General features: G+C 44.6%; 1 protein-coding gene across 1 annotated transcript; it reads left to right on the forward strand.

The window, feature by feature from the left end:
- Nucleotides 1–4,643: 4,643 nt before the first annotated feature.
- Grxcr2 (glutaredoxin and cysteine rich domain containing 2) lies at nt 4,644–18,277 on the forward strand. The gene is made up of 3 exons (XM_005069057.3): nt 4,644–5,084; nt 12,354–12,581; nt 17,715–18,277. Exons 1-3 carry the CDS (start codon nt 4,644–4,646, stop codon nt 17,895–17,897), a joined length of 852 nt encoding a protein of 283 aa, XP_005069114.1. The 3' UTR covers nt 17,898–18,277.
- The last annotated feature ends 718 nt before the right edge of the window (nt 18,278–18,995 follow it).

Below are 18,995 nucleotides of genomic sequence, written 5' to 3' on the forward strand. Positions count from 1 at the left end.
GAAAGGAATGGATTTTTAGAATTTATTTTCTGCCTGATTATCACAGTAAGGTGAGTTTATCATTGGCATGTAAAATATAATAAAACTGGGAGAGGAGAAAAAGTGTTCCACATTGTCTGCCCAGAGGCAACTGATATTAGCAGTTTGACATGATTTCTTCTGATAAAGGCAGTTATTTTCTTCCTTAGTAAGACTCAAGGGTATGAAAATTCTTAAGGTTTTCGATAGTACTGCCAAGATTGCTTTCAGGTTTTCAGTTTATACTTCTGTGAGCGTATGAGTTGTGACCACTCTGAAAACACCAACGTCTAAAAGCTGTCAGGTAGGTTTGCTCATTTCCAAACTCTCCACACCTTTGCTGTGACTCACTGAAAGTCGATGATCCAAGGAAGGGCATGAAAACAAATGCTGGACAAATATGGCTCAGAAAACTCATTTCCAGGTTTGGATCTGGTTGAAGTCCATGTTTCTGAAAGTCTGCCTGTGTCAATGGTGTTTGTTGTGGGGTATTTGGGCGTGCTTGGTTGTGACAGGCAGCTATAAACATCAGCCCACTGGGTCGGCTTGATGAAGACCGGCTACTGGTCACTTACAAGTACAGATAGAGAAGAGCACACACACTCTCTCTCTCTCTCTCTCTCTCTCTCTCTCTCTCTCTCTCTCTCTCTCTCTCTGTCTGTCTGTCTCTGTCTCTCCCTCTCCCTCCCTCTCTCTCTCTCTCTCTCTGTCTGTCTCTGTCTCTCCCTCTCCCTCTCTCTCTCTCTGTCTCTCCCTCTCCCTCCCCCCCCTCTCTCTCTCTGTCTCTCCCTCTCCCCCCTCCCTCTCCCTCTCCCTCTCTCTCTCTCTCTCTGTATCTCCCTCTCCCTCTCCCTCCCTCCCCCCCCTCTCCTGTCTCTCATCCTAGTTTTGTTCTTTCACCAAGCACACTTGTTCCCTGGCTGAGAGTGCTGTGTTGTGAGGCTGGTAGAATTTTCAGATGAGGCATGACTGGTGGAAGCAGATCACTAGCAGAAGGCCTATGGTTCTGGCAGCTATCTACTTCCTGTCCATTGCCATATGAACAGCTACTACCACACACCATAACCTTGCTGCTCTGGACTGAGGTGTTCCACCATGGCTTCTATGTCAAGATGGACTGAAATCATGAACCCCAAACAAACCTTTCCACCCTCAAGTTGCTTCTGCCGCCTACTTTGCTCAGTGCAATTAATTAATTAAAAGGAAATTAATACACACAGGATTCCAAAATTTCCTCGTAGAAGGTTCATGCTTTTTTTTTTTTTTTGTATTTACGAGACAGGGTTTCTCTGTATTGTTTTGGAGGCTGTCGGTCCAGCCTGGCCTCGAACTCACAGAGATCTGCCTGCCTCTGCCTCCCGAGTGCTGGGATTAAAGGCGTGCGCCACCACCGCCCGGTGGTTCATGCTTTTTCTAACAACCTTACATGTTAATTATTACAAGTCTTACATGTTAACTATTCTCTATAAAACACATCCAACCCCTGTTAAGAAAGTTTTCTTCTTTGGCTTCTCTTTTCAGACATCTTTCAACAATTCGGCAGTTATTAGCTGAGTTCTAGCATGGGCCAGGCACTTTAGTAAACACTGGGGATAGAAGGCTGGTGTAGACAGCTTAGGACTCTCATGCTCACAGATGTATGGAAGGAAGCACCAGGATGACAAGGGAAAGTGGGAAGATCTTCATCAGAGACGGAGCCACATTCTCTTCAGGTGGTAGGGAAGCTTCCAAAAGCAGCGTGCAATGTGAAGGAGGACTAGAAATCGCATCCACTCACCCAGAAACAGTGCTGGATAAGAGACAGAAACTTGAGGTTTTAGGAAATGGATGAGGTTTTATTGGGTGACTTTAATACCAGTATCAGACAGTACCAGGCTGAGGATGTAAAGGAAGGAAGCCAAGGCTAGATTTTAGAGGCGCTCTGTGACCTACAGGCATTAGAACTTGTTTTGCAATGTATGTCTGGAAAGATCTCTAACCAGCAACTGGCATCTGCAGACCATTGTGGGACGGGGGAGCACTACTTCCATGTGCAGGGTACCAATGTAGGCAAAGGGAGGAAGCTGGGTTGAAAGTGACTAGGAGGCAGCTGCAAGTTTGAGACACCCAGGAAAGAATGGTGAGATGACCATTCACAAAAACCCAACACCAGACATGAGGAGCAATCTTCTGAGTTGTTGGACAGGACTGCCCAACAGACTCCCCAAATCCACAGCCGATTGCTGTTGTCCTTGGTTATGCCTAGAAGTGGAAGGAAATCCCCATTGCTGAAAATATCATGCATTTCAGACACAGGACCTAGGAACCCCGGAGCAGGAACTGACTTGAAAGCACCCTCCCTGAGAACTAGCTTTCATGGTGCCAGAAGTTTCCAAGCAAGCTTCAGAAGGAAGAAGGCAACCAGCCTATACAGTCCTACCCATCTAAGATGCCTATGAACCACATCAACAATCGGCATGGCACAATAGCTCCAGTCCTTCTCTAATTGGACTAAAGACCTGCTCAACAATAGGGAAACACCGTGTCCCTACTAGGAATCTAGCTAACTAGTTAGAGCTAGTGAAGTACTGGTTATTGGAGGAGAATCTACAACCATTAATTTACTAAACCAGCATATTCCCTAACAGCAATCTATAAACATCTGCTCTCTCTCTCTCTCTCTCTCTCTCTCTCTCTCTCTCTCTCTTTTTAAGACAAGGCGACAGGGCTTCTCTGTGGCTTTGGAGGCTGTCCTGGAACTAGCTCTTGTAGACCAGGCTGGTCTCGAATTCACAGAGATCCGCCTGCCTCTGCCTCCCGAGTTCTGGGATTAAAGGCGTGCACCACCAGAAACATCTGCTCTTATACCCACAGATAATGCAGTCTTCATCCTTCATCAATAAAACTTCTCTTTGCAGCGGACAGAGACCACTACAGAAAGCCACAACCAATCAAATGCTGTTTTGGATCTCAGTCCCAATAGGTACATATACAACATACCCCTGCACCTAAAGCTCAGAAAATATTATGGGAAAATTATCAGAGCCAGAGGTCAGGGAATTTGCTTGTGAGATGATGTCTCTTAGTAGTTTCAGAAACTGCACTCATAAAATCTCACCCCAAGGGTGATCTGAACAAGGATAACACCAATGAACACACCAAACTGAATGAGGAAAAGCCCATGAGATTTCAACCCCATACAGAGATCTATAGGTAACTATAGGTAACTGAGGAAAATTGGGAACAGGAGAGGAGGTCTTCCCCAGGGAGGAGTATACCAAGGGGGGAGTATACCAATTGGTTGTCCAGTGCCAAATCGTCAGCCCTGAGAACATACATACAGGTAGCATTACATGGACTGAACAGGTCATGTTTAGGAGCAATATATATATATATATATATGTATGTATGTATATATAATATAAAATAACAATTAGTAAAGAGAGAGAGTGCATGAATTTGAAGGAGAGTGGGTGGGGAGGGACACATGGGAAGCTTTGGAAGGAGGAAAAGGAATGGAAAATGTTGTAACTGAATTACACAAAAGGGGGTTATTGGTGATAGAATCCATAGAATTGGCTGAGAAGTATAAAAGATCAGCTTGGGCAAGTAAATACATCATTGTGCTACTAGCACAAAAGACAGAAAGATTTTATCTCACAATTTCAGCTCCTCTGGTCCAAACTGGTCATTTAGACTCAACTTAGAGACCCTTTCTTGCTCAACCCTTGTATTTTCATCTCTTTGGAGAACATTCCCTTTCTAGAATAATCATCGATTCATCAGTGGACACTGCTTCCTAAGCAGGAGGTTATCATTTCACACATGCTAGTTCTGTTTTCTATAGAGGATTGTAGGGCTGTTCACAAGATCTCAGGTTTCTCTGATATTCATCTCATTCTCTATCTCAGAGATGGGGATTTGCTCAGTCCACTAGGCTGTAGGGGCTGTTGCAGTAGTTACCAATGGAAACTTATTTACTTATTTTTTTGTATCTTACAGGTTTGAGTGTTTGACCTGCACATTGTGGCACATGTGTGTCTGGTGCCTGTGGAGACCAGAAGAGAGTGTCAGAATCCCTGGAAGAGGAGTCACAGACGGTTGTCAGTCATAGCCTGGGTGCTGAGAGCCAAACCCAGCTTCTCCAGAAGGGCTGCTAGTGCTTGTTAAGCAGCAAGTCTGTTACTAGGTTCTTTCATTCTTCCTACTGTGAGAAGAAACCCCAAGAAGCTGCTTTGTAGAGCCTCATAAGACACCATTTGAAAAACTGGGGTCCGGACATGGTTGTAGAGTCACATAGACATGTATTCGAACCTCCTCACTAGATTATAGTTGGTTTTGTTAATGATAATGAGACACTTGCTAATTGACCAAGTGTCTGATCGTTACAGAGTTGGTACTTGATTGCTATAATAAATGTATTGACTCCCAGAGTAAGAAAAGGCAGAGTTTGGGTGAAGTTAGGGGTATGCTTAAGACCAGGAAGAGGGCCCATTTTGTCTGCTGTTCCATCCCCTCCATGTAGGCACGATCACCTGCCTTTTCATGAAGTCTATCAATATTTAATGTGCGGGTGTCAGTTGCTGTAATTGAGCGTCCTCCAGAACCAACTTGAATTAATCATATGCTGGAGGAGAGAAAATACAATGCCCCTTTCTCAGAGCTGGGTTCCACTGGCTACTTGGAAGCCTGGAAACCGCAGCGAGAACTTTCTGCTGATGGAGGACCCCGACCAGAAACTGACGCAGAAGAGCGACGACAAACCCAGGAAACTGACGCAGAAGAGCGACGACAAACCCAGGAAAGTACGCTTCAAAATCTCCTCTTCCTACAGTGGCCGAGTGTTGAAGCAGGTCTTTGAGGATGGGCAGGAATTAGAGTCACCCAAAGAGGAATACCCTCACAGTTTTCTGCAGGAGGCCCTTGAACCAATGGATGGTGTTCGTGGGTCAGGAGAGGTCCCCAAGCCCCAGCTGTACTCCCCTAAACTGACCGCTCAGAGGATCAGTGTGTTCCGAGACAGCAGTGCCTATGCTCTGGCGGGCAGCCAGCCTCTGTTCAATGACTACAAGGCAAACGACCATAAGGTTGGTATTGTGTGAGGTTATGGGCTTTTAGGGTAGGCTCCTTGAAGTATGTCTAGCAAAAATGCCAAAGTGCTTCTTCAAATACGCCTCTCTCAAGTTCAGCTACCGGCCAGAACTATAGGTGCATCAAATGGGAGCTGTTTCTCAGACAAAAATAACACGCAGGTTGACTACTCATTGGAAAGTGTGGCGAGCACACCGCAGCATTCAAATTCCATCCAGGATAATACACTATAATTGGGTCTTTGGCTGAGTTTTCTCCGTGTGTAAATTAAATAGAGGTGCAGTGGTTTTCAGGTTGCCAGCCTGGCATTTTAGAGAGTTATGCAGCAGTAGGTCATTTCCTTTCCTGAAAGAATTGAATATTTGAAGGCACCCATTTGCTCCAGCCAATTACTCTGCTGTATTTTATCCGTGTCCTGCTTTTTCTCCTTATCACCTTCCGACTGCCTGCTTTTTGAAATTGTTGGTCTATTTATTTAGTTTTGCCTTCCCAGTGCTCATTAATGCAAACACTGGGTAGCTGGAATCCTGGGAAGAAACGATGAAAAGTAAATCAAACAAAGGAAGTGTTTCTTGGAGAAGAAGTTTGAACTAATAGTTCCATGACGCAAACTCTTCGAATGGGTTTCCTTAGCGTCTCTGGTATGGTGGATAATCAGAAGCCCCTCCAGGAATCTATTTTAAGCTAAAACAACATGAGAAATTCTCAACAATTTCCAGAATCTTAGGAGATGGGTTTGTGTTCATGGCAGTGGAAGTATGAATACTGTTTCTCTTAAAGAGTACATATAAGTAATGCATCTAAGTTATTAGTGGTAACCATATCATGATATGTCCTCATCTTGGACATATTTTTTCAGATAATTGTTTTTTAATCACTTTTATTGTTCATTTCCTAAGAAAATGGGTATTGCAGGCAAATGTTTTGGACTTGTGATAATGGCGAAATTGCAATATTCACAGTTATCATTTTTGTATAAAGGGGTTGAGAAGCTGGGTGGTGGTGGCACACACCTTTAATCCCAGCACTCAGAAGGCAGAGGCAGATGGATCTCTGTGAGTTCAAGACCAGCCTGGTCTACAAGAGCTAGCTAGTTTCAGGACAGCCTCCAAAGCCACAGAGAAACCCTGCCTCGAAAAACCAAAAAATAAATAAATAATAAAGGGGTTGAGAATGAAAATCCCTTATGTTGGTGAATATTTCATGCATATAAAGTGTCGTCATGAATTGTCTTCTATGTCCCTCATGTTCTTTTTTTTTTACTACATTTTTAGGGAAAAAGGCAAGGTATGTCATTTCTATTTTGTGAAGGAGGAAAATTATGTGACAAGTTGATTAAAGGTCACATGTCATTATAGGGACCTAAGGTGCTGAGTCCGAATATGAATCTGGATCCCCTGGTTTTCCACACTTTAATCTCTATGGCAAATTCCTTTTTTTAAATTTAAATTTAAATTAGAAACAAGGTTGCTTCACATGTCAATCCCAGCTCCCTCTCCCTTTCCCTCTTCCCATGCCCTCCCCCAATTCCCACTCCTTTCCCCAGGGAAGGTGAGGCCCTCCATGGGGGGTATCCATAGTCTGTCATTTCATCCAGAGTAGGGCCTAGACCCTCCCCCAAAAGTCCAGGTTGAGAGAGCATCTCTCATTGTAGAATAGGTACCCAAAGTCCATTTGTATGCCAGGGATAAATACTGATCTACTAGACAAGGCCTCATAGATTGCCTAGGCCTCCTCACTGACACACACATTCAGGGGGTCTGGATGAGTCCCATGCTGGATTCCCAGCTATCAGTCTGGGGTTCAAGAGCTCCCCCTTGTTCAGGTCATCTGTTTCTGTGGGTAAAACAAGCCCAGTCTTGATTCTTATGCTCAACACTCCTCCCTCTCTGTCACTGGGTTCCTTGAGCTCAGTTCAGTGTTTAGCTGTGAGTATCTGCCTCTGCTTCTATCAGTCATTGATTGAAGGTTTTGTTTCCCAGACTTTCTGGCAGTGGGATTATAGGCTGGCACTCCCCTGATCCATGTCTAAAATCTATATATGAGTGAGTACATACTGTGTTTGTCTTTTTGTGACTGGGTTACCTCACTCAGGATGGTTTCTTCTAGTGCCATCCATTTGCCTGCAAATTTCAAGATTCTGTTTTTTTTTTCCGCTGAGTAGTACTCGATTGTGTAAATGTACCACATTTTCTCTATCCACTCTTCAGTTGAGGGGCATCTAGGTTGCTTCCAGGTTCTGGCTATTACAAATAGTGCTGCTATGAGTACAGTGGAACAGACATCCTTGTTGTATGAATGTGCATCTTTTGGGTATATGCCTAAGAGTGGAATTGCTGGGTCTTGTGGTAGGCTGGTTCCCATTTTCCTGAGGAATCTCCATACTGATTTCCAAAGTGGGTGTACGAGTTGGCACTCCCACCAGCAGTGGAGGAGTGTTCCCCTTTTACCACATCCTCTCCAGCATAAACTGACATTGGTGTTTTTTATTTTAGCCATTCTGACAGGAGTAAGATGGTATCTCAGAGTTGTTTTGATGGCAAGTTCCTTTTTAATGAACAAGATCATTACATGGCAATGATGGTGATGAAATTTGCTATTTATTCGTGTCCTAGGTACTTAGCTATGTTTTGTGCTTCCAGTAGTCCTTTGTAACTGTATCTTATTTGGAAGTTGAGATTTAATAAAGGCATAGTTCACACAAGCCATAATAGATAATTTAAGCTGCTTCATAACTCATATGCCAACTTCGGCACATGTAACAATGTCTTGACATAGACTTACAAAACCAGACTAAAACATAAACATTCCAGAGGCCATGTTGAAAGCTAGATACATTGTTTTCTCTGTTGTTCTACCAAAGGCCACATTCCACCCTCATCAAGCTCTGAGTATGATGGGGACCACGATGGACGTGTGCCATCTGCCTACAGAATCAGTTCAGAGTGGTATTCACTTAAAAACAAGGAAACAAGGTGTAGCTTCATGACTTCCCAAGGGCAGCTGTAAATTAACCCCTCATAAATTTTTCCTATGATAGCATGATGAGTTGTGGTCAAGCGCAGTGATTCCCCTAAGCATTTGGAACTTAAACAGACATTTGTATGCCATTATTTACAGAAATTGACAAGCAATTAAAGGTGGGAACAAATGTTCACCAGTTGATGAATGGCTATACGACACGTGGTACATACATACAATGGAGTATTACAACACCTTAGGACACCTTGCTTTGCTTCAGCATGTACGAAGCTTGAGCACATCAGGCTAAATGAAATAAGCCATGCACAATCAGGTAAACCCGTACCATTGCAGCTACACAATGTGCTTATGGCGCAAATCAATGGAGACAAAAAGTAAATGGTGGCTGTCAGGCTAGGGGTGGAGAAGAAGATGCTGCTGTTTATGGGCTCAGCTTGGGAAGATAAAGTTCTGGAGATAAGTGTGGTACAACAGTGTGAATACTAGGGAACTCTACACACACAAATGGTTAAAATGGGAAATTGTATTTTACACGTACTTTACTCTAATTGCAATAACAATAACAAAACGTGGGCTCTGATGCCTGTTAAAGTCCAGGACTACCCACTTCCCTGTGTGTTTGGACGAACTCACTTTGTTGAGCCCCAACGTCATCATCTTAGTCTGAGAATAACAGAAGTACTTTCTTAGGAAGGCCATTAAGATTATTAAAATAGATGATTCCTGCAAAGTGCCTGGCACCCTATATATGTTTAGTTGTTTTTACGGAAATGTTGAATCTACCTTTTATTTTTTGTGATGGGTAGAAAAGGTGGTAATAGATAAAAATATGTTGAGGAATCAAAAATCACCGATATGTTTAGGGATCACGAAATTATGGACAGGGAAAGGGAGGTAATATTTGCTGAAAACCCAATTTATATGTATTAAATGATATCATACTTACAATATTTCAATGAGAAAGAAACTTTCAAATTGGGAAAACAGATATTTGCAGGGTTTACAGGTTAAAATAACCTGTCCATCTAACATAGTTGTCAAATAACATTTGAATAAAATTTGAATTGGTTTCCCTGACTCTAAAGCCCATTGAAGTTCTAGTATCTAGCAAGGTTTCTCTGCATTCATTCATGTCTGCATAACTGTTTCTAGGCACATGGCTACAGAAACCAGAATACGCACAGATACTTTCCCACATAAGCTGCCATTCTAGACTGCATGCTAGAAGCTAAAAGACTCCTGACTCCATCTTGTCCTCTATACTATAAATGTGGATTTCCTCACAGGCAGCTGTATGTAACCAGACCCTGTGAACTACAGTTACACCCCGGGAGTTAGCTCAGACTCATGGGAGAATCTGGCCGGCAAGAGGACTGAAATTAAATGCACATCCAGAGTGAATGGAACCCTTCTTCTTTGGAGTAAAAATATTTGGTATCTTAGATGATGACCAGCGCAGGGCAGGGAGTTGAAACAGGTGATCATCCATTCTTTGGGTATACTCAAAGTTTAGTCTTCAAGAGAAGACATGGAAAGAAAACAGCCCTAGATGTACAGTAACTTCCTGGCAACTGAGCCTTTTTGGCTATTACAGGAAGTAGAAACAGAACCTTCCAAAAGTACTACCATTCTTATCTCCCGATGTCAGAAACTGATAGTCCAGAGTGTGAAATGGGGATCCAGCGTGCATTAAAAAAAATAGGAAATGGAGTCTGCTACATGATCCCTTGAAGAGGGAGAAAAGAGGGCCAGACAGGAAGCCTGCGGCTTAAGTAATCATGGGACCCCATGGCTGTTTATCGGAGTCTGAATGTTGACATCTTGCTCATGCCAGAATCCAACTGAATACCTAAATATGAGATGTTTAGCTGTGGCATCATCTAAGTAGGCTGGGTTTATACAACACTAGAGTCAGAAAAAATATCCCATGCTGGGGTGTTTGGCTGTACAGCACAAGTGTGCATACACTATTGAAAAACAGTTTTTAATAACAGCAGTGATGACGCCCACACTTGCATATTATCAACAGCTTTTGCAAAGCCCACTTTTCTGTATCCTTTACATCACCTCCCATCCTCAGAAGGTGATATCATCCTTAGATACTAGACTAAAAATAAGTAACCAGAATTGGGGACGGGCCCTGGAGCTTGGTGTCTTGCGCATTAACCCTTTGGGGTGGGAGGTGGTTTGAGACAGGGTTTCTCTGTGTACCCTTGGCTGTCCAGGAACTAGCTCTGTAGACCAGGCCGGTCTCAAACTCACAGATATCAGCCCACCCCTGCCTCCAGAGTGGTGGATTGAAGGTATGTGCGACTATGCCTGGCTAACATTACCCTTGTATTATTGAGCTTGACAATGTTGGAAGCCCCCAGTAGTGTGACTGGATAATAAGTGACAGAACCTAGGAATTTCAACACGTCTGTGTACTACCAGTGTGGAAGTACTTTTGTGTCTAAGGAACTAGCTTGTCTGTGGGAATGCCTGCCAGCTGGAGGTCAAGACACATGCAGATGACCCAAATGGAATGTCAGAGGACATGACTACACTGCATTTTGTAACTAGTAGACATCAGATCTGGAATCCAAGGCTGTTTCCCTCCTAACTGTGTAAATGCACAGAAATGTGTGTTCCTGGTTAAGTGATACCTGGGCAGTTGCTCTTCTGGTTGTGTTTCCCTCTCCTGCTCCCGCCCCTTCTCCCTACCCTCCTATCATTCTTTCCTCCTCTACATCCTGGACTTTCTGAACCCAAGGCCTCACGCGTGCTGGGCAAGCTCTCTGCCTCTGAGCTGTCGTCTTACATCCCTGTCCTCTGTCCAGCTCCTTTGGTGCATTTTAGTGTTGTCCTTTTTTTCCATGAGCAAAATGTTGGATAACACATGAAGAACACAGAGAAGGAGACATTAGCTATTAACATTGATTGCTTATAAGCATATTAACATAAAATATTCCATATTATTTGAATATCAAACATGAATTATTACAGCATATGTTTACTGATGTATTTTTGTAATTTGATATATATGATATATAGAGATGTATTTGGGGAGAAATGAATGCTTGTGAGTAGTGTATATAGGTGTTAAGAATACGGGAGCTTGGAAAACAATCATGGTGGTACATGCCTTTAACCTCAGCACTTAGGAGAAGATTCAAGTGGATCTTTATCAGTTTGAGGGCAGCCTGGTTTATACAGTGAGTTTCAGGTGCCAAAGCTACATAGTGAGACCCTGTCTAAAGAAAGAAGGAAGGAAGGAAGGCGAGAAAGGAAGAAAGGAAACAAAGAACATGAGCTTTAGGGACATGAGCTTTTAACCACTGGCTAAGTGGTTAAAAGCGCTTGCTGCTCTTGCGGAGGTACCAAGTTCAGTTCCCAGCACCCACATCGTGCTCACTCACAACCATCGATAACTCCAGTGTCCTCATCTGAGCTCTGTAGGCACCAAGCATGTGTGAGGTGCATGTATCTCTGTGTAAGCAAAACACTCACACGCAAAGTAAAAAGGATGAATCTAAAATTTAAAAAAAAAACAAATAAAGATATTAGGTTTGAATCCCAGCCACAGTTTCCAAGGTCACTCGGTTACCTTAGTGAGGTACTTGAGCCCTTTGAGACTTAGTCCTCACTTGTAGAGTGTGGAAATTATAGCATTTATTTCACGGGATGTTTGGTAGAGAAGTCATGTCAGTAAAATGTTACCACGATGCTTGACACACAAATAGTGACCGGTAAGTGGTATGGGCCAATATTATTTATGCATAGACAAATGGAGAAATGTCTGCATGAGACCGAAGAGTCCATTTGCATGTGTCCAGCTCTGCACTGGCTGTCCTGGGGGACAGTGGGGACAGAAGCTCTCGACCCTGACCTCTACAGTCCCGCCCTCTGAGTGGCTCAACTTTCCCTGGTTCCCCTGCTCAGCATGAGGGAAAGTGACTCTTCTTACTTTTAGAAAGAATAAACGAGCCAGGCGTTGGCCTTTAATCCCAGCACTTGGGAAGCAGAAGCAGGTGGATCTCTGTGAGTTCGAGGCCAGCCTGGTCTACAGAGAGAGTTCCAGGACAGCCTTCAAATCCACAGAGAAACCCTGTCTCAAAAAACAAAACAAACAAACAAAAAAAAAACAAAAAAAAAAGAAAAAGAAAGAATAAACGTGTCTTGGGAGGAAGCTTTGGGGCGGGGTGAGCCACAGTTTGGATGGGTGCAAAGCCCTCCTCTCCTGTGTCTTGAAATGGGCATTGGGCAGTTTTGTGACTGCTGACCCTCACTCCCTGTTTCTCTAGCCTCTACCTATTATAGACTTTGGGAAGATAATCATCTACACAAACAACCTGAAAATCATCCGAACCCCAATGGACAAAAGGGACTTCATGAGGAAAATCCTCCAGAAGGAAGAGGTTGCTGAGGAAGAGGCTCTGATGAGCACAGGAGAAAGCGATGGAGACAGGGAGCAAAATGCCAGCCCCCTGCTGGAGACCGAAGGCACGTTTCTCCATAATCAGCACACACAGGTGTGTCAGCCCCGCTGTTTTACCCCCCAGGCTGGCCCTGTAGATTGCTCTGCTCCTGCAACACCTCCCTAAACACTTTTGAATAACAACATTTGCAACATATGTTCAAGATGAGGGGATTTTTAACATCCATTGGCTCGTAATGGCATATTGTTAATCCACACTTATTAAATTATATATTATATTCACGATTACAAATGCACATTTAAATATTTATAATTTTTAATGTTTTTGATGACTTCTTTTCACATCTGATTAGGAATCTATCATTTTTCTTGTTTGTTGTGGTTTATGAACACTGGGATTTAGAGACGGGAAAAAAATCAGCTCTGTTGTATTTTCTTCACTTATTTTTCGGAGACACGGTCTCCAGCTCAAGCTGGCCTCAGACTCGCTTCATAGCTGAGGATGGTCTTGAACTTCTGATCCTTCTGCCTCTACCTCCAGAGCACTGGGATTACTGATATGTGTGCCACCACACTAGGTTCATATCGTGCTGGGGATTGAACCCAGGGCCTCCTGCATGCTAAGCAAGTGCCCTACCAATTGACCTGTATCCCCAGCCGCAGCTCTGCCTTTTCTTATGGGCTCACTTGTGCCTCTGTCATTGGTGCACATCCCAGCCCACAATCAGTGAAGACACTGTAAAGTCTCAAGTTAATCTGAAGGTTACTCGAGTTGAAACTCATAGCATTTGTAAACCCACAAGCCCAGGCACCTGTGAATGGCAATATTCTGAATTCTTGCAATATACCAAAAGTGAACAATTGAGCCATATGTTGCTGTCAGCACTGACCGTCACCCTCAAGGGTCCCTTGGATGCAAAGTTTGCTTCTGTGGAACTCACTCTAGTAGCCCGTGAGTTGGACTGGAAAATGGAAGAAGGGCCTTGGGGACTTGAATGATGTCCCTGCTCTGGGAGGACAGAGGCAAAGAGAATAAGGAAGTCATAGTCAGCTCTGAGTGATGACCTTAGGCCAAGGTGCCAAGTCTCTCTACTCTCGTTTCTCTACCTTACATGGCTGCTTAACTCTCTACATTCCCTCTCAATAGCTACCTGGTGTTCCATTGCATGGGGTAAGACCAAATCTATGTGTCTTACAAAGCCCTGGGCTGCCTGGCCAACGCCAACCTCTCGGGTTTTTTCTGGTACACATTTCTGTGTCCTTGTTCCCTCTCCTCCCCCACTGCCCCCTGTCTGTCTCTCGTAGGTTCTTTCCACTCTCTTGCCAGAGGCAGATCCCCATCCTCATGCAGTGCCCCCCAGGTCTTCCATCCTCTTGCCTGTAGCCCCCAAGGTCTCAGTGGAGACTTCACCCCTCAGAGGGGTCTTTATGGCTCTCATGAGGGTGACATACTCAGAATACACCCATCAGGATGGTGTATGCCTCTTCACAGTTGCAACTTCACTTCCATTTTTATGATTATGTGGTACATTTTGCTTATAGCTACCAGGATTTGATCTCTACAAAGGCAGAAGCTGTATTCATGGTAGATGCAACATTGCAGTTTCCATGCTAAAAACAAAACAACAACAAACAAACAAACCTGGCATATAACTGATGCACAGTCAATATTGTCTGTGTGTGGAAAACATAACGGAATTTGGAACCAAGACCCATGCTTCTCGTCTTCTACGAGAACCTAGCATGCTAGCAGGTGACAGCCTGGACGTTGCAGACATCACCTTTCTCCTCTATAAATCTTTAATTCCATTATTTCTCTTATTGTGTTATAACTTGGAGGAACCGCCCCCCCCCACACACACGTAGAAGAGAGTAAGAAATAGGAAGGTCCAGGGCACTCCATAACCCTGAAAGAAAAAGTGACTGCAGGTTCCATGTGACAATTACCTTTCAATTCAGTTTGGAGGAATCCAGATCTTGTTTTTCTGAAGTACTGTAAACAAGGACAGAGTTGTGTGACAGAAGGTTGCCAGGAAGGTTACACTTCCCTTGTCTGTCCTTAAAACTCGGTTTTGAATTACTATTTCTTTGTTCAATCCCTTGTGCAATAAATGCCCTGACAAGTTTTGTTTTAAAAGAAAGGGTCAAAGAATATCAAGGAAACCCTTCTGGCTATGAGACATTTTGCTCTGCTATATCTAACTGGGAAGACAGAGTCGGATGAAACAGTAGAGCAAGGCAGAAAGACGAGCTGCCTTGAACAGCTAGCGACTCCAAAAGGAAAGGAGAAGAATAATGGAGTCGAAGCTCAGTGAGGAGGGTTCTGGCTCTGCGTTTGGTGGGGTTGCAACCGTAAACCTCTGGGCACTTTAATGCTTTGTCTGGCGACCTCATCTTTGAGATAGTAAGATTAGATAATAGCTACTGATCTCTGAAGGCTCATGAGAGCCAGCTACCATTCTAGTGGTTATCCATGCAATAGTTCATTTCATTCTCAGGAGCCGCCCCCTCCCCGGAGCATGTGTTACCAAAAGTCTTACTCTGCGGCTAGGGAAACTGAGGCTCAGAGAGGTCAAGTATCTCACTAGAGAGAGCAGTCAAATTAGGTCCCCATGCCAATGTCGTGATGACAACCGCTCTGCTCTGCAGACTCTGGCTTTGTCCTGGTCACTGTCTTCAGAACTGTGCAAACCTGTTTGTCTGCAGGGAGCACAGAAGCACGTTTTTTTCTTGGTGATAGAGTGACATAGAGTAACCAGAGCAGGACGTGGATTGAGAAGATCTATGAGGGTCTTGAGCCTAAGCTATGCTGTGCAACTATGTTTTATTCCCGGCATTAAATATTTTTAGAAGAAGTTTAAGAAGAGGATCTCTGATTCTCGTGCCTGCGCTTAGGGCTCCTTTCCTTCTGTTGGGCTGCCTTGCCCAGCGTCAATGTGATAGTTTTCATTTTATCCCATTATATTTTATTTTGTCATGTCTTAGAAACCTGTTTGTGTTGAGAGACAGAAAGGGGGTGGATCCAGAGTGGAGTGGAGGGGAGAGAGGGGAAGGGGAACCAGGAGGAGTAGAGGGAGGGGACACTGTGTAATCAGGATACATTGTATGAGGACAGAATCTATTCTCAATAAAATGAAAAAAGAAAATAAAAGAGGGTTCCTCACACATGGTTACTTTGTGTCCTGAAAGCTAGCATGTGAACAGATACTGTAGCAGGCACTGAAGTGACGGTGAGGCAGCTGGGAAGCTTCCGGCACAGGCTCAGGAAGGCTCAGTGGATCAGGAGACTGCCTGACTGGGGTGGCCCTGCATGGGGCTCCTGAAAGGGAAGAATGGGTGGGCAAGTCTGTCTGGAAGAACGGAACAGCTGACATCAGGAAACAGGTGGCAGTGGGCAGGCTGTGTAGACATGCCTCAGGACAAGAGCCTGAAGATCTGTGAAAGAAGAGAGGTTCAGATTAAAAAAAAATTAGCTCAGCCGAGGCTATACTTGCTGTGTCGTGAGTGTTTGTCAGGAGGGCAAGTGTTTGTTAAAAGGGTTTTCCGAGTTGTTCTCCCCGAGATGGTCAGGATGATGGGCAACTCAATTGGATTGACTTGAGTGAAAAAAACTTCTCACAAGTTTGGGTGAATTTGTGCCGGAGTTGGTGCACCCGGGCGAGGGCCGTGGGTGAGAGAACCGGAGATAGGTGTGAAAGGATGTCAGACACTGAACGCTGAACGTGACAGAGCTGTTAGGACGTTCACCTGACAACAGTCTGGCTTCAGCCTGCTCCTGGGGAGAATCAGCTTATAAATAGTGTGAAACTGCTGATTTCTGTGAGATGTCTCCTCCAACACATTGTCTCAAGACACAGCCGAGGGGCATTTTCCGGAGACTATTGGCTGAGAAGGAAGCTGACTTACTGGGGGCTTAGGATATGTAAGAGGAGAAGAGCTGGCATTTGCACATTACTATTCCAGGACTCAGGGGGTGGGGTTACCAGTCCTGTCTTATAGGTAGAGAGACAGAGTAGGACAGGCTGAGCCGAGGGTCCAGCTGTGCTGCCCTGGCCAAACATCAGCCTCTGTTCTAGTCTACTAACGCCACGACCATAGCTTGTCTTTTTTATTGAGAATTTCATACACACCTATAAAATGTTTTTTTTTTCTCTTGCAACAGAGTCTCACTATGTAGCTCTGGCTGGCCTCACATGCTATGTAGGCCAGGCTGGCCTGGAACTCATACAGATCTGTCTGCCTTTACCTCCCTGAGTGCTGGGAATTAAAGGTGTGTGTTACTATGCCCATCCATATGTCAAGCGCTTTGATCTAATCTACTCCCCATTCCTTACCCTTTATCAACCACTTTCCCTCGCTCCTTCACAATCTTTCTCTCTTAAAGAAAAAACACTGAATCGACTTAGTGCTACCTGGGACTACACAGGAGTAGGCTCATCTACCCGCCTTTTAAGGGCCAAATCGCTGAAGAAGACTGACTCCTCCTTCCAGCCGTTATCAGTTGCCGGTAACTTCTCACAAAGGAGTGGGACCTCAGGAGCCTTCTCCCTGCCCATCATAGACCAGGGCTTCTAATCATTGGGCCTTACACAGTTCTCAAAGAGAAAAAATACTAGAAGAACTCAGCTAATCCATTGGCTCGCCCAGCCTGCCAGCCATAGAAAACACGCCTTCTTGAGCACTGATGTTGGATGGCTGCAATGAGGGGTTGTGTGGGCAGTCAGAGGATCTTGGAGTTGGTGTTCAGTCCCAAGCGATCGGAATCTGCCTCCTCGTTTTCCAGGCTATGTGTCTCACATTGCCAGGTAGCTTCTCAACATGGCATTTTTCTACTGCACTGGGTGATGGTGTGCACTGGACCGTTGTGAGGGTGCTGTGGATGAGACGCACCTGGTTTCTCTGAGCACCTGCTGAGGTTTGTCACACGGGCTTGTTGCTCTGTCCGGCAGGGGGAAATGTCATGTCTTGCCTTTACGGAGCTTATGTCAGATGGGGACAAGGGTGATCAAGGGTGGCGGAAGATGTTGTGCTTGTGATGCTCATCTGAGAAATCCTCTCTGATGAAATTGCTGTTCTGTGCCCCGGCCATTTCCCTCATTCGAATGTATGGGAAACATTTTCTCCAATTCAGCTTCAGTCTTTGCCAAGACCTAGCACTGTTTTGATCTCTGTGGAAGCAGTGGTCTTAACCCACTGTTCTAACTGAAGAACCACTTGTCTCTTGCAGGATGGGTTGGTCCCTGAGGACAGCTGTCTCCACTGCCAGGGGTCCGGTATCGCCACCTGTTCTCTGTGCCATGGCAGCAAGTTCTCAATGCTGGCTAACAGATTCAAGGAGTCCTATCGAGCTCTCAGGTGCCCAGCCTGCAACGAGAATGGCCTGCAGCCTTGTCGAATTTGCAGCACCTAGCCCTGCTTTTATTGCGCTCTCAGATGCTACTCCTAATAAAGCAACTCTCTCCCTCCTGCTTCTCTCTGAAAGGGAGCTACTGCAGCAGCAATCACTCCTACCACTAGCAAATCTCAAGTTATTTGATGACATTTTGTGAAGCTTGTGACATCTCTACATGGGTCTAAGTAACAGGGGCATTTTTGAATTAGAATCTGCTTTGAAACTGGCTCTAAAATTACCCCTCCAGGACCACGTGCATGCATCTCCCCTGATTTAGCTCAGTCTTCCCCTTGCACCGGTGAACAAATAAATAAATGTGCACTTCAGGCAGTAGGCTGAAGTCATTTTCCAGGCTGGGAGTTATTTTGCAAAATTATGTGGTGAGAAAGGAATAAAGAAGTGGATTTTCAATGAACCAAATTCTTGTTGCTTATAATGCGCCTAAAATTGTCATTGGTCAAATTGAATTTCTAATGAAGCAGAAGAGGGATGGAAGGTACAGCCAACACGGGTGGTCCTGGCAGGCCTCTGCAAGCAAAGCGGGGTGCTCATTCCAGAGACTGGAGAGCTGAGGAGGCCCTCCTTCTGTAGCCGCTCCTATGTGGTGGAGTGCTTTGGCACCAGGGAGGCTGGTGGGGCGCACTCCCACTTGGGTGGGGATGATATACGATATTTCTGTGCTCTTCTAACTGGTGAGGTTGAGCCAAGCCAATCCTATTTATGATACATTTGGTGCTCAAGCATGTATTTGTGGTAAGCATTCTGCCAGCTCCTCAGTAAATTACCAAATACATAGGTCTATTTTAGGACTGCGATCTAGCCAGTCTCTCTTTAGAAAGGACAGCAGGTGTCCGTGCTGATCTAAGGAAACTAAAAGAAAAACCATGAGGGCTGATAGTTAGACATTGTGTTTCTACCACCCACGAGTGCACATGTGAAGGGTGACTCTTCCCTCTTGAAGATGGTAATTAAGATTTAAAACCACATTTGTCAATGAACTTTTGTAGCTTGAACACCCACTCTCTGCACTCAGTGAGAATGACACTGAAATCCGTTATCTATCAAGACTCGATGCTTATCTCTGATACTAGTTTAGACTTCATGGCTTAGTAATTC

The sequence above is a fragment of the Mesocricetus auratus genome, unplaced genomic scaffold (assembly GCF_017639785.1).
Source record: "Mesocricetus auratus isolate SY011 unplaced genomic scaffold, BCM_Maur_2.0 Super-Scaffold_6730, whole genome shotgun sequence".
NCBI lineage: Eukaryota > Metazoa > Chordata > Mammalia > Rodentia > Cricetidae > Mesocricetus > Mesocricetus auratus.

Coding starts and splice junctions, on each gene's coding strand:
- Grxcr2 (XM_005069057.3), top strand. CDS start 4,644: ATGCCCCTTTCTCAGAGCTGGGTTCCACTGGCTACTTGGAAGCCTGGA. Junction 5,085..12,353: donor ACAAGGCAAACGACCATAAG/GTTGGTATTGTG, acceptor CTGTTTCTCTAG/CCTCTACCTATTATAGACTT. Junction 12,582..17,714: donor TCCATAATCAGCACACACAG/GTGTGTCAGCCC, acceptor TGTCTCTTGCAG/GATGGGTTGGTCCCTGAGGA.